Consider the following 19,669-nt stretch of genomic DNA (forward strand, 5'->3'; position numbering starts at 1 on the left):
TATATCTCATTATCATAAAGTAAGGTAGCAGCCAGATGGTACATGCAATTTAACAAGGATTTATAAATTGCTATTCACACAGTGCAGTTGTGCTCAGTGTGTTTCTGCTCCCATACTGTGTTGTTTTAAAAAGCGCAGCACGCCACATTCCCAGTATTAATGAGACTTTTTTTCCCCAATAGCTTCAAAAGGAAAATTGCAAACTTGATATGTAAATGTAAGGAAAACACCCCCACTAGAATAGTATAGGATTATGGTGCATTGGGATGATGCACATTTTACAGCGGTATGAATTATGCCACAGCAATATTCATTTGTACCTTTTTAATGCTTTCAACTATATGGTTTTGTTTCATCATGTGAATATATAAAAACGGAATTCATGGAGGTGTAGTTCTGCATTAATGTGCTTATGTTTATTACACTTTTTATATCGAGCAGCGTATGGCACAGCTCATACCTTTTATTCATATGAATACGGTTATTGTCTTAGCCATAGTTTCTCAAGGTGAATTTTGTGTGGGTTTTTGTATGCTTTGGAAATGCTTCCAGATCATTAGGCAGAACAGCACGTGGATAACTGAGTCCAACGATAGCAGATACTCTGGAAAGCATATCATGAGCAGGGAGTGGTAAATGGTACAATTATAAATGTAAACCAGACTCTCGAGAGTCACAGATGTCTATCAATCTGGATATTCTCCACTGAGCTCATTGGAAGCATATGGCTATTGTGGGTATGTGGCATCAAAAGCGCCTCACTGTGCCGCTCCAGTGTTAACAAAAATGCTCGATATTAAACAACAATTCACAATAACATCAGTTTGGGTAAAAATAAAAAAGAATAAAAACTTTTTTTAAGTTTAATATATGACAGATCCATTTAGTAAACTGATGAACTGCTGTTCAATTGTTGAAATTTCTGCAAAAAAAAAGGAAAAGAAATTTGCCATATGTCAATATACCCTGACTCAAGTCCAAAATAAGAACATAACATATAGTTACCCCCTATGCTGTGCTTTTAGCCTTACTGTTACCAGCTATACACTGCAATTTTGGCATGTGCTTTTATGAATATATTAATATACAGTTTGCTGTGACTGTGCCACCCAACCGGTTTAGCTTTGGTCCGCTTTTGGTCCACTTCTGGTTTTCACCCTATAACCATAGGGAGCTGGACTTTGCTACTAAGAGCTACCAGGTTGCTCCCTTAATAGTGACCCCAATATGAGTAATGGCTGGCCCAGCTGACCAAGAAACACCAGTAAGACACATTAAAGAGGTTATCCAGCGTTAGAAAAACATGGCCACTTTCTGCTGAGACAACACCCCTCTTGTCTCCAGTGTTTTTATAGAAGTTATGACTTGACTTGCTGTCATTGTGGCATTGTATTATAGTACCACATTATAATATCCAATGAGCTCTTCAGAATGACCCATTCTTTTACAAATGCAGAATTGGCATTTCTCAGAAAATCCCTAAACAATTTAGTTATAGATAATTTAGCTTTAGCAGTAAAAGTTATATTTGCAGTCTTACAGTTTGCAGGATTACCTTTTACACCTTATTTGGATATTGGCACCACGCTAATCCTGTCACGCTAATCCTAAAGCCAGTCATTACAGAATCTTTAAGTATTACGAATAAGATTCTGTCCATCACCATCTGTAGCCAATAATTAGTGTTATAATGTTTTTCACGTGACACTAAACTTCTTGTTGGGATAAGTGGGTGTCATTTAATGGCAAATTTACATTAGTCCTACTCATGTAATCGTTATTGGTTTACCTATGTTAAAAAAAAAAAACTAGAGAAGAAGGTGTTTAATAGATTGGCCTTTTCCTCTTCCTCCTCTGCCATTTCACCCAAATAACTTCTGATAGGGCCAACAAATTCAGCTTTAATTATTTCAAATATTAATAGGTTCTTTTTACTTTCTATAGCAATGCATCAAAATATATAAAATTTAACAACTTTTGTCTTTTACACAGTTTTGATTTTTCTTTATTAATATTCAATGTTTTATAACAACCTTTTTTTCACTGGTTTAAATTACTTTTTTAATTTACCATTTATTGTGGCCCATAAAGTGTTAGTAAACTACATGGTTTTTCTCTTGTTAAATGTGTTTATTCCCATAAGGTATATATCTTTCGTGGGACCTATTTAGGATGTCTTTAACATTACATAAAGTTAAAACTACTGACAGATTAAGTGAATCACATTGGTTATCAGAAGAGCTATTGTAGCACAAATTGCTAATAAAAAGCTGGCTGGTATTGAAAGGTTTCAGAACATGTGGTGCTTTTAAGCTCTGTATGGGTCTTCATAGCCACAGACTGGTTAGGTTAGGTGCACACCTAGGGGGACTGCCTTGCGCCAGTCTTAAATAGCCCCCGCCCCCCCCCCTTTCTATTTAACCGGCCACCACAGGACAGGCGCAGAAATCTACACCTACTCCAGAGCAGGTATAGATTTCTGCATGGTTTACACCTAACTGGCATAAACCATGATAACGTCCTGATTTGTGTGGGTCCCTAATAGGGATGGTCCGAACCCTCCGAGGTTCGGGTTCGTATGAACCCGAACGCTCGTCATCAGTTTCTCGCTGTCTGCCCGCTCTGTGGAGCAGGCGGATACAGCGGGAGGACCGCCTGAAAACCTGGGATACAGCCTATGGCTATGGCTGTATCCCAGTTTTCCAGGCGGTCATCCTGCTGGATCCGCCTGCTGCACGGAGCGGGCAGACAGCAGGAATCATTACAGAGAGTTCGGGTTCGTACGAACCCGAACCGAACTTGGTTCGGACCATCCCTAGTCCCTAACTTAAAATGGTACAGTGCCGCACAACAACCACTACAACCTAGCAACCCAGTAGTCCAGCAGCCCCATTGCTGCCAGATATAACCCTCTGGGCCCCACCAGCTCGTAGACATAGGCGGTGGAGGTTGCCGCATGGCGCTGCATCATTTTTTGTTAGGAATTCATATGGATTAGGAACCATAAGTGGTGTGTGGGCTTTTACACTTTGATGAAATTGTACACTAAGGGTATTTTCACACTGAGCAAATGGACCGGAATTCCGCTGCAGAACTCTCCGCCCCTGAATCCTGCCTGTTTCAGTGTCAGAAAGCATCTCTATGGGAGAGCTTGTGTGCCTTTGCTCTCCTTCGCTCTCCACTCAAAGAATTGACATGTCAATTCTTTGAGCGGAGGCGCACAAGCCCTCCCATAGACATGCTTTCTTATACTGAAGCAGGAGAGTGGAGAGTAGAGAGTTCCGCTGCAGAAATTTGCCCCATTTGCTCAGTGTGAACCCTAACTCTACCCTAACTCCTGATATCAGTAAGTATTGTGTTTTAAAGCAGAGTGATCCATGATAAGTGTAAGGATGTATGGCTTTGTCTGGTTTTTCTCCTTACTTGGCAGATTTATGAACATTGCCCTTTATTGCCTATTACAACCAATCACAGCACAGATTTCATTTTCACAATCCTATGGACAAAATACTTTTTTTTTTTTAATACTGGTTTAGGCTGGGTTCACACTACGTATATTTCAGTCAGTATTGTGGTCCTCATATTGCAACCAAAACCAGGAGTGGATTAAAAACACAGAAAGGCTCTGTTCACACAATGTTGAAAAAATTGAGTGGATGGCCGCCATTTAATGGCAAATATTTGCTGTTATTTTAGAACAACGGCTGTTGTATTAAAATAATGGCCGTTATTTACTGTTATATGGCGGCCATCCACTCAGTTTCAACATTGTGTGAACAGATCCTTTCTGTGTTTTTAATCCACTCCTGGTTTTGGTTGCAATATGAGGACCACAATACTGACTGAAATATACGTAGTGTGAACCCAGCCTAAAAATGATTCCCCATAGGGTGTTATCTGCTGCTTGTTCCCCTGTTCTGCATGTAATACTATAAACCAAAGGCTAGTTGTATGTTGTTTTATGATATTAAAATGAAAATTGACTTTTCTTGAAAAATATGCCTGCAGCTGAACTGTATACCTCTTGATGTTTACAGAAATCCTTTGTTATATTTGATTGTGTTATAAATCGTTTCACGTAGTATGATATCCTATAGATATGGTTACCATATGAAGGATTATATACGGTAGAATGCCCCCCCTCCTCTCTTCCCCCATTTTTTTTATAAACAGAATTTATTCTTTTTTTATTTTAAGCTCCGATAACTTCAAAAACAGCATCAGGGAGGTCAAAGCAGAATAGCAGAATATCATATTAATGCTGTACTGAAAGAGAGGGTGGATGTGATATCAGTCATAACAAGAATGCTACTGACATAGAGAAAATGTAATTATGTTTATGTTGTGAGTAGGAGTGTTGAATATGGAGCTATACCATGAAATGCAAACACTTCATCTTAGATTCTCTGTGAGCAGCCTCAGTGATATAAAGTGATAGATGGAAAGTATGTCATGATTTGTAAGCGTTTCAGCGTTCGCCGATTGCTATAGCGATTATATGTAAAGTCGGAGGTGTGATATTGCATATCCTGGAGAGACCAACGATCCCATGATAATGGCCACTGTATTCACTGTTGGTAATATAAGGGAGAACACACCACATATATGCGTCATTACTTTTTAATAAGGGTCACATAGCTACTTGATTTGATTGTATGAATAAAATACACTGTCACTTAAAATATTCGTCTGAGGTTGTGGTTCTTTTACTGTACAAATCTCATATACACATTGAAAATATATATTTTTTTATTTATCCCAGGATTACCATAAATGCCATAATTTACTATTTTATGCCCTAATATATCTAGACTATGATGATTTAAGTCAAGAACCACACCACAAAATAATATAAGATAGCATACTGATCTCATAGAGATAGTTCTATGCATTTCTATTTTGTTCTCGTTAATAAAAATGATAAGTTACCATATTTTATGGCGCGTAAGATGACTGGGCGTATTAGACGACCCCTGCCTTTTAAATAAATTTTCAGGGGTTCATCTTATATGCAGGAAAATGGTAACCCCTGCCTGACCACAGCAGGGTTTACCAGCTGGAGTCCTGCTGCGGTCAGGCAGGGGTTAACTGAAGCGGGAGGCAGGAAACCCCCACAGTCCGACTCCCCCCGGCGGCCCCCACTGAACAAAAAAAACAATGAACTCACTTGTTACCCGTTACTGGCAGCCACGCGTCTCCCCTCATGTTCCGAGTGCAGGCAGCGTGATGTAGGCACTGCCTGCATTGGAGGTCCCCGAAGCCCTCCTGGGCAGCCGAGCACCTCATCAGAGAAGCATAGAGAGGCTTGGCTGCCGGGAGAATTACAGGAGAATGGCAAAGGCGCCGGAAGTCCCTGAAGCCTCTGCCATTCTCCCAAAGCTCTCCCAGCAGCCTAGGGTCTGCCGCTGGGACCTCCAGCATAGGCAGTGTCTCTGCATCACACTGCCTTCACCGGGAACATGAGGGTAGATGCATGGCTGACGGGAACGGGTGACAGGTGAGTTGAATTTTTTTTTTATAGCGGTCGCCACATGCGGTGGAGGTTCGGACGTTTTTGAGCTCCCCCACCATATGCAGCGCCCATTCCTGGCGTATAAAATAACCCCCGGATCCTGGGCAGATTTTTGGGGGTTAAAAAGTCGTCTTATAAGCCGGAAAAAAAACACAAGCCCTCAATCTGCTATATTGATGGTAATATAAAAATTGTATGATCCTATGCAAAAGGAATCAGGAAATTGAGTAAATAAAAAGTCGCCACCATATTATCATTAATGAAATTTTGGTACTTTCTATTGCAGTAGGGACATTTAAATAATGCATACACACTCATCCTGTGAATGCAAGCAACAGTTCGGTGGCAGGTTACATACAGTGAATAGGAAATAGACAGCTATTATTTGCTGACACTGAAGTTATTGGAAGCACTTCCAATCTGTAGTGTAGAGAACTCCTACTGGGACTAATTCCTGACATTAGTCTTCCATTCCACAATAGCTGTTGTTAGTGTTTTGTCATTCACTTATAGTTCTAGATGTCCCTGGTCATTCCAGCATTCTCCCCTGCAGAGGGCTGAAAGTTTAAAGCATTTTTGTGTCCGTTAAAATCTTTGTTACCTTATGGTATTTTAATATACAGTATAAATAGTTACATATTAGAACATGTAGCAACAGATGGGGTTTGGTTTAATGTAAATCTTGGGTTAAAGACTGCATCTGCTCAGTTGTGCTGGTCATGGACATATATAGGAGTTAAATAAAAAAGGTGGCATTAAAAAATTACAATAATTCTTCCACACCAGAACCATATTTTACTACCACAATGTAACTGGATAACATTACTGTACTGTAAACTAAATAAAACACACTATACTCAGACCATACAGTGACCACATAGTGGTAGATACCAGGTCTAGGTTATACTTCCACAATGGGTTTAAGCACGAAATAGCGGCCATCAATTTATTATGATGACAGCAAATAATGATCATGAACAGTATTTGCAGCCATCTGTCTGCTTGAATATGGACATGGAGGTGAAGTGGCCTCTGCTGGACCAAAATAGAAGCTCACTCGATCAGGTTGGGCAAAAGTGACTCCAGAAATGGTGCCGCTCCTGGAACATGTGAACTTGGACAAACAATAACTTCCAATTTAAAAGAAATCTGTCAGCACCTGGGCCCTACCAGAGGTGCTGACAGTCCGCTAGTTGAGCATGTTACCTTTTGGTAATTTATCTGTGCAGTGGATTATGCACAGGTCTCCTACTGTAATGAAGAGTCAAACAGGAGTTGTGGTTCATTGTTTGAGCCACATTCTAGCACAACTCACCACTCTTTCCACCTCACTCTAATTCATGAATAATCAATACTGCATGGCCTCCTGTTGGGCTCAATTGTCAGTCAGAGTCTCCTATTGCAGCTCAGTCCTCTGTAGGCAGTTTCTGTCTGAAAGAGACACTCAGATATAGTTGAATCTCTTGGGCTGTAGACTTGGCTCAGAGATTCAACTATATCTGAGTGTTTCTTTCAGACAGAAACTGCCTACAGAGGACTGATCTGCAATCAGAGACACTGGCTAACAGCTGAGCGAGCAGGAAGCCTGCAGCATTGATTACTCATGAAGAGAGGGAGGGGGAAGGGGTGGTGAGGAGTGCTTGAGTGTGGCACAAACACTGAGCTACACCTCCTGTTTGACTCTTCGTTACAGTAGGAGACCCCAGATTGTGAATAATGCACTGCACGGACAAACTACCAAAAGGTACCATGCTCACAAGGGGACTGCCAACTACAGCACCTGTCACCTGTGCTGTTACTTTTGTTTTTTTTCTTTAGTAGTCCAACTTTGAACACTGTGACCCCTAAAGCTACTCCCCTGCTTGTACTTCTTGCAGTGGGTAGAGAGTGGTCTGTAATGTGGAGTAATAAGTAAATCAATAAATAATACCAAACAATGTTATTTCTGGCTTTTCCATGAACCATTGACTACATTTCAGAATGATTTTATGTTGATTGTTGCTTCAAGGTATTTTCCAGTATAAAGTATAAAAAACATACCTAGGTCCAACCAAATCAAGTTAAATTGCTCTTCGAGTTGTATGTATCATTGTGGTGCTGTGTTATGGACTAGTAGCATAGATGTTGGGGGAGTTTATGTGTATATTATAGCCCAGTCTTATTACTGAAAACCTTAATTCTAGAAATCAAAAGCAATAAATAGGGGGTGCGTAATTAGAAAATATATATTTTGTTTACTTCATAAGAAGCACTTAGTGGTGGAGTCTGCAAAGTGAATGTAAAATGACAGCAGGTAATCCAACGTGTAACTTGACAAATAAGCAGGTTCACAGTTAAGTGTCTGCTATAGCTTGACTGGTGCCTGAGGGCAAAGAGTAGGTTTATTCAGTATCTGCATCAGTATAAAAGGATACATTTATATAGCATACAGGGGGAATAGACACAGGGAATAATTGCAAAGCATGGAAAATGCTGAAAACCCTCACTAAGTTCAGCATGACTTTTTAGTTGAATGTATGAGCCAAAAGCGAGATTTAATACATGTCCCATTTGGACTCAGCTGCCTCACTGTTAGGTTCCACCTCTTGCACCTGCAATACTTTTATAAACTCTAATCCTTAGTAACCACAGTTACCATAGCAAAAGCAAATTTTATACAATTACCGAACAGACGTAAAAAAATATTATCAAAGCCATAGAAATGGCATGAATATAATAAAATCATTGCGTTAGGGGCCATGCAGAAGATACCGGAGTCGCTTTTTATTTACATTTCATTATGTGCCGTTTAGGACAAATACATAACAGTTTTCCATTTACTGTACCTATGGGAATATGGGAAACTGGCAACAGAACCATAACCCTTTAAAGCACATCAACATTCACAGAACTATTCTGGTTGTGCTGTAAAAAAAAAACATATTGCAGAATTATTGGAATATGCATAATTATCATAGCGATAGAAGTGAGCACAGACTCCTAAGCTGTCAGAAGTCATGTCATTAGTAAATAGCAATGTGGCGCACTGAATGACAATCAACCTGACTGCTATAATTCACTGGCGGTGGCTCGATATAGCATCTGTACTTCATTTGAGAGAATTTCACCCCTGGGCTGTTGTGTTGTTAAGCCGGGAAATAGATGGCAGATTTGTTGCTTGTTATGCACCCTTCTGCATTGTCTGAGAGAAAGAACAATAAGATGATGCTTCATGATTTTGCAGCGTACAAACTTATGTGTATAGACACTTTTTTTTCTGAATTTCATTACCATTCCGAGTGGCACACAAAGGACTGTCAGTAGCTCAGAGATACTTAGTGCTTGTTTATGAAAAAAAAAAAAGAGGATACAGATTTAATATACAGTACAGGTAAATTTATTGTGTGCGGATTATGGTAATATATGTCATTTTATATAAGGCTTCTGCTGGAGTATTGTTTGAAACTAATGCAGAAAGTGTTGAGAATTCATGAAGATGCATCCTGCCTTTATCACCTGGAGCTCATATATCAAGAGTAGATAGGGTGGAATGGACGTATAGTTCTGTAACAAGACAGCTGCTATGGTTACTAGACTTATACTGTACCATGCTGGCAGTCAGGTCACAGTCATTTTCACTTAAACTGGAAACTATTTAAAAAAAATTTTTTTACATGTTAAGGTTTGTTACACAATGTATATGTACAGAATATTAAATGTCAACCGTATATGTGCACAACATACATTTTTACTAGTCAAAGTATAAAACACTATTATATCATGTAGATTAAGGTGGGCAACAAGAAGCATCAGGATTGCAATACCTGTTGCTCTTTTAATACAACTCCTGTACAGATCCAGGGCAAGTTTACATTCAGTATATTCGTTGCCATTACTCGTTTTGCCTAATAAATACTGATGATGTAAGTGTGGCATTATGGTAAAGCGACTCTGTACCCACAATCTGACCTCCCCAAACCACTTGTACCTTCGGATAGCTGCTTTTAATCCAAGATCTGTCCTGCTGTACGTTCGGCAGGTGGTGCAGTTATTGTCCTAAAAAACAACTTTTAAACTTGCAGCCCTGTGCCAAACGGGCGTGGCCTACAGTATCTGTGCCCTAACTTTGCACAACCCCTCTGTCCCTCCTCCCACCCTCTTCATCATTAGGAATGCCACTGAAACATTTTCTCCTGTCTGAACATTGCACAGGCGCTTAACGATCCAGCCCATGTGCCGGGCTGACACAGGTGGGGAATAGCAGACAATCTGCCTGGAGCATTCCTAATGATGAAGAGGGTGGGGAGGAGGGACAGAGAGGGTGTGCCAACCTTATGCATACACAATCTAGGCCACGCCCGTTGTTTTTTAGGACAATAACTGCATCACCTGCCAAACGGACCCCGGACAGATCTTGGATTAAAAGCAGCTATCCGAATTTAATGGAATGACGGACGTCCAATGCACACAGTGTATTAAATTCGGATAGCTGCTTTTAATCCAAGATCTGTCCTGGGGTCCGTTTGGCAGGTGATGCAGTTATTGTCCTAAAAAACAACGGGCGTGGCCTAGATTGTGTATGCATTAGGTACAAGTGGTTTGGGGGGGTCAGATTGTGGGTACAGATTCGCTTTAAATGCACTTGCAGAAAAATCTGGCCCAGATTTATCAAGTTCAACAGAAACTAGTATACACAGTCCATAGCAACCAATCTGAAAACACTGTGAGAAATCTGAGCCACAAACAAGCCTTTTCAGATGAATGGAACTGATTTCCAGTTGTAGAAAGTTATGCAGCAACTTTGCTGCTTGTAAAAATACTTATATATGTACATTACGTAAAAAAAAAAAAAAGAAAACACAAAAGGTGTTGGCTGTTGCTTTTTAAAAAGATGTCCATTTTTTAATTTAATTGACTTCAATGCAATGCAATTCAATGGAATGACTGACGTCCAATGCACACAGTGTATTAAATGATGGACATTGTTTGTGCAGATGTCAAAATTATGATTGTGAAAATTATTTTCAGATGTCTTTTGCAAACACTGGACGTTATTTTTTAGTTGTTCACACACAGTTTTTCTTTTTTCACCGTACTTTTACCATTTTTACCATTAAATTCAATGAACTTTTCAATTAAAGACACACCCAAAGAGCAATATTTAGTCCTCAAGACCAAAAACCATCCCTCAAAAAACTATTTAATATCAATAAAAATAACACAATCTCTATATTACATAGTCTGTCTGTAACAGTCACAGTTATATTTCAAATGACTCAGAAATTCAAAATCATATCTAAAATGTCTAAAAAGTCTCAGGAATTCATCTTCTGTCTATGATATATTAAAATATGAATGAAAAAATGAATAAAAACAGTGGTAATAGTCTCTGTAAAAAATGCGATACCACTGGGCCCTGGCCAGATACGAGATGGTGTTGATCACAACCTTTTTTCCATTAAATTCAATGGACTTTTAAATTAAAGACGGACCCACACCTGAATTAAAATAATGCACCAACAGCCGTCATTGCCCTGATGGGCGGCCAAACTGCAAAATGACGGACATCATTTTTTCTTTTCAAAAACAGAGAGGAAAAAACCTTGTGGAAACATTACCTGAAAGTGACCCTGCCTTTGCATATTAAAAATTGACATGGCTTGCATTAATCTCCATGTCACTGCATGGTATGAGCTCCAGTATAATCTATGGAGCTCAAGATGGCAGATTCAGCGAGCTGTAGAGGAAAGTGCATAACTGCTTGTTTTAGAGATTGGTAGTTGTCTGGACACTCCAGACCGATTAAAGCTAATGTCAAAAGTTTTTTATAATGACAGAGATGCTTCCACCTGATTTTTGGGGGGGAATTTTGCTAATTGATTTTAAGAGGTTACTTTGACCACCAAACAATTTGTTCTGCCATTTGGGGAATTAGAAAAAGTTCTGGATCTGAGTAAACTTTGTTGCATATTAAAATAAGATACAATTACTTTAAATCTCACAAATATATCAGAATGTGCATTTTGTTATCCCAACTAACAGGCCTCTTGGCCTTATCCTCTCCGAGCGCGCTGACAGGCAGAGAGCGGTGTATACAAATGGACGGGGAGTCGCCAAGATGACTACCTGCCCGCCTCTGCCTGCCGTGGGCCCGGGTAATAAAACTTCATTTTCTCCGGTATACAGCTTCTGCTGCAGCCAGTACATGCCGGGGGCTGCTCAGGGGCTTTATACCTTGCTATAGGGAACCATATTGGGCTGATTGGTTCCCTTTAATGTCACTAAGTAAATGGCAATTTATAGGAAACAGTGTGGGTGGTAAGCCGTAAGCCCATACTGTAATTCAATTAGTGATTGACATGAATGTGTCTATATGAAAGAGCATCTGTAACAGCCAAGGTGTATTTTACAAGTAATAATGTATTCATTACTATAAATTACGGGGAATGTTGAAAATCCCCTTGGAGTTTCATGTCCTCAATTGCTTTTATTCCTAACTTCTTGGTAACTTGTAATATTCATAAAATGAACTACAGTTTGTACAGTATCCGTTATATTGAAAATGCCAAGCAACTTTCTAACATACGTCACGGTTTTCAAGATACCTGGATCAGATGTGAACTGCCTGATCCTTTTGTTCTCAAGTAGATAAGCTGCCACTAGAGACAGTTGTTTCCCCTCTCCCCATTTAGAATACATTCATAGTTACATAGTCAATACGGTTGAAAAAAGACACATGTCCATCAAGTTCAACCAAGGAGGGGATGGATACAGGGAAGGGGGAGGGGTGATAGGTTCTATACATATGCATCTATATTATTTTGCTCTAAGAACTTGTCTAGGCCGGTTTTGAAGCCCTCTACTGTTTTTGCTGTGGCCAGATCCTGTGGTAGACTGTTCCACAGATTCACAGTTCTCATGGTAAACAAGGCTTGTCGCCTCCGGAGATTGAACCTTTTTTTTCTCCAGGCGGAGGCAGTGCCCTCTTGTCCTTTGAGGGGGTTTTACCTGGAACATCTTTTCCCCATATTTCTTGTAGGGGCCATTTATATATTTAAATAAATTAATCATATCTCCCCTTAAACGTCTCTTCTCCAGACTAAACAAATGTAATTCTTTTAATCTCTCCTCATAACTAAGATGCTCCATTCCCCTTATTAGTTTAGTTGCCCGTCTTTGTACCCTCTCCAGCTCTAGAACATTCTTTTTATGAATCGGGTTCCAAAACTGGACAGCATACTCCAGATGGGGCCGCACCAAAGCTTTATAAAGCGGTAATATTATATCCCTGTCCCGTGAGTCCATGCCTGTTTTAATGCATGACAATATCCTGCTGGCCTTAGAAGCAGCTGACTGACATTGTGTGCTGTTCTGTAGTCTATTATCTACAAGTACACCCAGATCCTTCTCCATCAGAGACTCTCCCACAGTAACTCCCCCCAGGACATATGATGCATGTGGGTTATTAGTACCCAGGTGCATAACTTTACATTTATCCACATTGAACCTCATTTGCCAAGTGGACGCCCAAACACTCAGTGTGTCTAAGTCATCCTGTAACATCTGCACATCCTCCATAGACTGTACTGTACTACAAAGCGTGGTGTCATCTGCAAAGATAGAAACATTGCTGTTAACTCCATTCTCAATATCATTAATAAACATGTTAAACAGAAGAGGGCCCAGTACTGACCCTTGGGGTACACCACTTATTACCGGGGACCATTCGGAGTAGGAATCATTGACCACCACTCTCTGGGTACGATTATTAAGCCAGTTTTCAATCCAGTTACACATTAAACTTTCCAAACCGATAGACTTTAACTTACCCATCAGACGTCCATGAGGAACTGTGTCAAACGCTTTAGCAAAATCCAGGTACACGATATCCACAGCCACACCGCCATCCAGGCTTCTACTCACCTCTTTGTAGAAACATATCAAGTTTGCTTGAGCTGAACACACATGTAGATGTAAGGGTCGGAAAGGTAGCTGTTGGCCAAACAACAAAGCAATACAAGTCCCAACAGTACCAAAGACAAATAGTAAGCACAGCTGTATGACAGTTCTGTGACACGGCCCCTGTCTGTGAAGTTTATCCTGGTCAGTACTGCAGAACTTAATTTCTCTTTCATTGGAATGCGGGTGCATTCGGCTGTGGCCGAATTCCAATTATCCATAGCAGACAATGTAAAGTATAACTGGAGCCGCACTTTACATTGTCTGCACTGTCAGTATTGTGCAGCCACTATTCAACGAATAGCGGACGCACAAAACTTAAATGTCATTTTTTTGTGTAGCTGTATGGATTCCATAGCAATTAAAGCGATCGGTGTCCGTGGTTGCAAACTCATGATACATAGTGTAATATAGTGATCGCATAAAACATAAAATGTAAAGGTATCTGTGTGAACTGAATCCACTATTCCATGTGCATCTCAATCACTCACACAGGTGGTGTGCACTCTCAGTCTCGCAGGCTGCCACTAGCCCGTATATGTGCATCAACATAAAATACAAAAGGTTTGCTGGAGTGCCGTACAGGTACGTATGCAGTAATTCCTTATGATTCCAAGGTAGAAAAGAGGTAGACTCACGTTTCAGTTGCTGAAGTTTTCAGTTTTATTTTCAGGAATATTCGCATGATGTATTCATACTGGTAGCTTGCGGGCTCTCTCGGGTGTGCATAGACCGGAGTGGGCGTTCCTTACTGCCGTGACGTTTCGGGGTGGACCCCTTACTCATGCGTACTGGCTAGTAGGACGTGCTCCTTCTTATTCACATTAGCCCGGCCCCCTACATGTCGTCATACAGACTATAATACAATATAAGTTATTCAAGCATCAATAGTACAAAACTGTATAGCATCAAACTAATGCTTATAGTAAATTCATACTTTTATGTATGTAAATATAAACGTGACCATATTATGTTCTATTGGACAAGCCTATGTTATAAAAAGTAAGCCGGGAATCGATCTCTATAAGTGTTACAGGAAAGGTTTAAAACTACATATTTCATTTAAGCCTTGCGGTTCTAGGCTATTTAATGTTTTGATCCAATGACGACATGTAGGGGGCCGGGCTAATGTGAATAAGAAGGAGCACGTCCTACTAGCCAGTACGCATGAGTAAGGGGTCCACCCCGAAACGTCGCGTCACGGCAGTAAGGAACGCCCACTCCGGTCTATGCACACCCGAGAGAGCCCGCAAGCTACCAGTATGAATACATCATGCGAATATTCCTGAAAATAAAACTGAAAACTTCAGCAACTGAAACGTGAGTCTACCTCTTTTCTACCTTGGAATCATAAGGAATTACTGCATACGTACCTGTACGGCACTCCAGCAAACCTTTTGTATTTTATGTTGTCGCATAAAACATAACCCATAAAAATACTGTGAGTATAATTAATGTGTTAACAGGCACACAGGTGCAAACAATAAATCAAGTGTGCAGAGAACCTAATGGTGATACATACACATCGTCATGCAATGGAAGCCACATGGCTGATGATCAGTTGTCCCCCAATACTCAATGATAGTACATTCTGTAATAGTTTTAGCCTTGCCTTTACTTCAGATACTATTGGGCCATATGTTTATTTATATCTGTTTTGCACCTTACATGATGTAAGGGCAAATTTGTCCTTTTTCATCATACAGGCGTCGGGACATAATGGATATGCCGGCGCATGGGAGTGCCATTGTTATGTGATGTAGGCATGGTCATGTGATTTGCCGGCCTAATCAGGTGTGACATCAGTGACAGGAGCTTATCACCAGCTATGTGGCTTCTATTGCATGACGATGTGTATGTATTGCCATTAGGTTCTCTCCACACTTGTTTCATTGTTTGCACCTGTGTGCTTGGTAACACATGAATTATACTGACAGTATTTTTTATGGGTTGTGTTTTATGAGAGCACTATATTACACTATCTATCATGAGTGGATAGGGTAGTTGATACAAAGCATATCATCTCTATATGAATACGGATGTTTGATTATGCATTTTACACTGTTCTTTTCACGTGTCAACCAATTGTGATTTTCTTTTTTTTTTGAGAATGTATTGATGTAATCACTTGTGTATTGGACACATGCACACACAGTATATACTGAGAATTTGAAGTGTATTGCATAACTGCTTAAGAAAGGCTACACTTGGAGCAGAAACATTGCACTGGTGTGATTAAAAGTTTCTTGGATGTGCTGTCTCGACATTACTTCTCGGTGTTGGTCAAACAAGCATTCGGCCAGCAGCTACCGGAATTGTATGCCCAGCTTAACATCAAGGAGAGTTTTTATCCAGAGAATATAGGTACATTGTTGAGGAATTAAAAGAAAGAGACTGTACGAAATATCTGCTGCTATTTATTATACAGAGGGCAGGACAACCAATTTGTCAAAGTGTACTTAGTTCCCTCTTTTATATCCAATATTTTGTGGCTCTTACTTAGTGGCAGTCAGTCAAAAAAATCCATATAGCAAACTCATTTTTTATTTTTTTTTACTTTACAATGCGACACACATAAATCACATATAAAACAAGACAATATACAATTTCCAGTGATATGTAGAATTACAGTATGTAATAAATATGGAACGCCGTGTATTGACTCAAGAGGCAGATATGAGTTGAAGTATCACTTAAATATAGTTTGGTTAACTTTTTCATTTTTTTTATTTCATATTAAGATGCACTCCCTTCGTCTTCTGAGCCAGAACCAACCATCACACATCTTTCAAAGTATGAGTGACAACTTTCGCCCAGTGCAGCCACTTTTTCATAGAGGATTGAGAGGAAATCTTGATTTCAGTAAACCAGGAAGAAAATGTAAAGGAGCAAACTACAAACTTCATGGTATGGCTAAAAACTTATAGTTGTTCCACAAATAGATAGATAGACAGATAGCACTCCAATAACACTGTTCACACAATGCGGGTGCATGCTGTTGTGGCATTTTTTTAGATAGAGAAATATATAAGAGAAGCTGGACGGCACTGTGCAGACTTCAAGTCAAATAGCTTCAAGCTCGTCGGTGAACATCCCAACGGTAGTCGACCCTCGACTCCACTGAATATCCAAGTATAGACGAGAGGACGGCACTCCAATAATGTTAAACAAGTGATGGTTTAGTCACCCATACAGTACATGTTTTTACAAATGTTACAAAAGTTATTTTCTAATGACTTGGACGTGTTAACAATTGAAGGAGCTGCAATGGCTCTTTAAAACATCTAAACAGAGAGTTTAAAGGGGTTAAACACGATTAGAAAAGCATGGGCACTTTTTTTGAGAAACAAAGCCACACATTGTAACCCACAGGTTGTATGTGGTACTGCAGCTCAGCTCCATTAGCTTCAAATACAGCTAACTTGCAATACCAAATACAACCCATAGGCAGGATTGTTGAGTCCATACCAATAATTACAATGAGATCCCACTTCTAGTGGTGGCTAAAAGGGTATTTTCATCTGACAAAGTTATCCCATATCCACAGGATAACTAGCTGTTCACAGGGGTGCAACTACTGGGACCCTTGTAATTTTGAGAACAGGAATTCCAGACGCCCAATAGAATGGAGCACTGGGTCACACATCTGCTCTGTCACTCTATTCATTTTCTATGGGAGCTGGCGTAGACAGCCTAAGGGTATGTTCACACTATGTCTTTTTCCCCCGTATTTTTCTCAGACGGCTAAAGTATGGCCAGAATAAGATGTTGTGGGAACATAGCCTACAACTGTTTTCAGCTGTTTCGGTTGCTTCTATATTGAATAAATGGAGCTCCGTTCTAAAGGGATACTGGGGTCTCCCTGGGGACCCCTGTGATCAGCTAGTTGTTCCCCATCCTGACAAAAAATTCCATATAAAATTCCATTAGTTATTTCATATTTATTCATACTTGTCTCTTTATTCCCTACAGTGGATAGACCTTCGTCTTCCAAGAACTGAGCAATTTATATTACTTCTGTCCAAATGCAAAAATGACAAAACAACCTTTGCGTCACAAGGGAGAAAATTAAGGGGAGTATTAATAACTTCTCACGTTTTTCGATAGGAAGTTTTTACAGCTTTTAAAAAAAAAATTACATTGAAAAAAAAATGCCAAAAGAAGTCACCATACAGCATGCACAGTGGATGAATGAATTGTTTTCAAGAAGCTCAAGCTGATCGCCAGCCTCTAATCTCCATTCAGCACAGGACTTAATAAAGCTGAAGATATCCTGTCTATAAATTATTTTAAGAGGAAACAATGTAATTCCAAACACAAGTTCTGATAAATTATTCAACATCTAGGAAATGCACCGAAATGAATGCTTCCTGAAAAGGCTTGTGTGAAAGTACGCACTGTGCAGATTTGTTCTGTTTGTAAAATGAACTTGCCTGTATTAATATCCAGTCTGTGATATCATTTAAAGAAAAGCATGTAGGTGATCAGCAGGTGAAAGCAACAATATGGCATAAAGGTAACTTTATACTTTATAACATTCTGACTTTCTGATGCTAATAATAAAAATATGTTCCACATTCGACATTTTTAACATTGTTTTATTGATCTAACCTTAAAAGGCATTATCTTGGATTAGAAAAAGTACAGAAAAAGTGGATTTTTAAAAATTCTCATCACAGATGGCTGGGACAGTTCTAATTAGTACAACTAGCCTAATTATAATAAAAGGGGATTTCCCTGGGATTGCAGGAAAAGACAGGGGGAAGCTGGGATCAGAGTGTTAATCTAATAGCCAGCTCTGAGAAACTCCTTCAGCTTAGTTTTATGCTCACCGAGAGCCCGGTCCGGATCATTGGACCGGTGCTCTGATCTCCCAGTCTCCAGACAGGCAGAGGAACAAGTCAGTCAAGAAGCTGCAGTAATCAGATCTTTGCAGGTCTCTGGTTAACTCCTGCATTGCCGGATGCAGAGAATCAGTCAGGTGTGTCACATAAATGCAAAAACCAGGCCCAGTTCCTGGGAACATGGGCCCCATAGCAGCTGCCTGGTCTTCCTACATGGTAGCTACGCCACTGACTGCATGACTGTATGAGTATGTGTGCACGTATATGACTATGTGTATGGCTGCATGAGTATGTGTGCACGTATATGGCTATGTGTATGACTGCAAGCCAAGCGGTAATTCACTCTCACTTTCACTCCCCTTTTACAGACTGATGTGCATGGCATTAATACCACTAAATTATGGCACAGATAGTTAATAAATATGTTGCAATTGGCAGATTAGAAATTGTTTTTCAGTTAAATATGCCAAAATGAAGATTCCAAGACACTGACATATGAGGGCCAACTTTTATTAAAAAAGTTATATATGTTTTGATATTGTGCTTTTTACCCCAAGTAGTACTATGCAAATGATTCTTCCATGTCCCTACAGATACACATCTGTTATTTGAAGAAATATTTATTCCAATTTCTATAGGTTCATACAATGAAAATGAAAATTAAATCAAAAGTCTACTGCCTTAACCTTGCTTAGGACACAGTGGATTTTTGCCTTAAAGGAAAAATCCTGGTATACTGATATTTTTCAAAAGTGTCAAGGAGGGGGAGGATGAAAAAAAACAAACATGCACTTACCTTCCCGACTCCAGCGCTGGTGCCCACTTACCAATGCTCCTGTCCCCCAGTCCTGGCCACCAGGTTCCTGGTTAAAGAGAGGGCTGCTCAGCCAGTCAGCGGCAGAGGTGGGACCCAGCTACAGCCATATTTATTAAAACTTGTTTTATTTTTTTATTTACACTTTTTAAGTCCTCCTAGGGGACAATTACATGCAATCATAATTTGTCTAACACTTTTCAACGCTATGCCATTGCATAGCATTGATCATTGCTATCTGTGATCTTTACATGGAGTCTGCCTGTAGCAGACTCTATTAGAACGTAGCAGAGCTGACTACACAGAAGTAAGAGACCTCTGGCAGTTGGGGAAAATTATCTGGAATCCCTACAGTCAAATGCGTCCCGTCCCTATTAGACAGTGAAAGGAGCTCACTGAAAGGGGTAAATGGTGGGCGGCCACGCAATCAAAACAGCCCATCATTAACGATGAGGACCCAGCTGTTATCTCACTATAACGCGAGTTGAGACTTTCTGTGGTACCGGTATGTCATAGGTTTTTAAGTGACAGGCTTCCATGACGTATCAGTATGTCAAGGGT

General features: G+C 40.0%; 1 protein-coding gene across 1 annotated transcript in view; it reads left to right on the top strand.

The window, feature by feature from the left end:
* Positions 1 to 17,955, top strand: part of LOC138769406 (carbonic anhydrase-related protein 10-like) — a 244,988-nt gene extending 227,033 nt beyond the window's left edge. Inside the window, exons 8-9 of the mRNA XM_069947848.1 lie at positions 16,192 to 16,357; positions 17,423 to 17,955. Of these exons, the coding sequence (XP_069803949.1) occupies positions 16,192 to 16,357; positions 17,423 to 17,451 (195 nt within the window). The 3' untranslated portion in view covers positions 17,452 to 17,955. The remainder of the gene's footprint in view (positions 1 to 16,191; positions 16,358 to 17,422) is intronic.
* Positions 17,956 to 19,669: the final 1,714 nt, after the last annotated feature.

The sequence above is a fragment of the Dendropsophus ebraccatus genome, chromosome 12, assembly GCF_027789765.1.
Source record: "Dendropsophus ebraccatus isolate aDenEbr1 chromosome 12, aDenEbr1.pat, whole genome shotgun sequence".
Classification (NCBI taxonomy): Eukaryota; Metazoa; Chordata; class Amphibia; order Anura; family Hylidae; genus Dendropsophus; species Dendropsophus ebraccatus.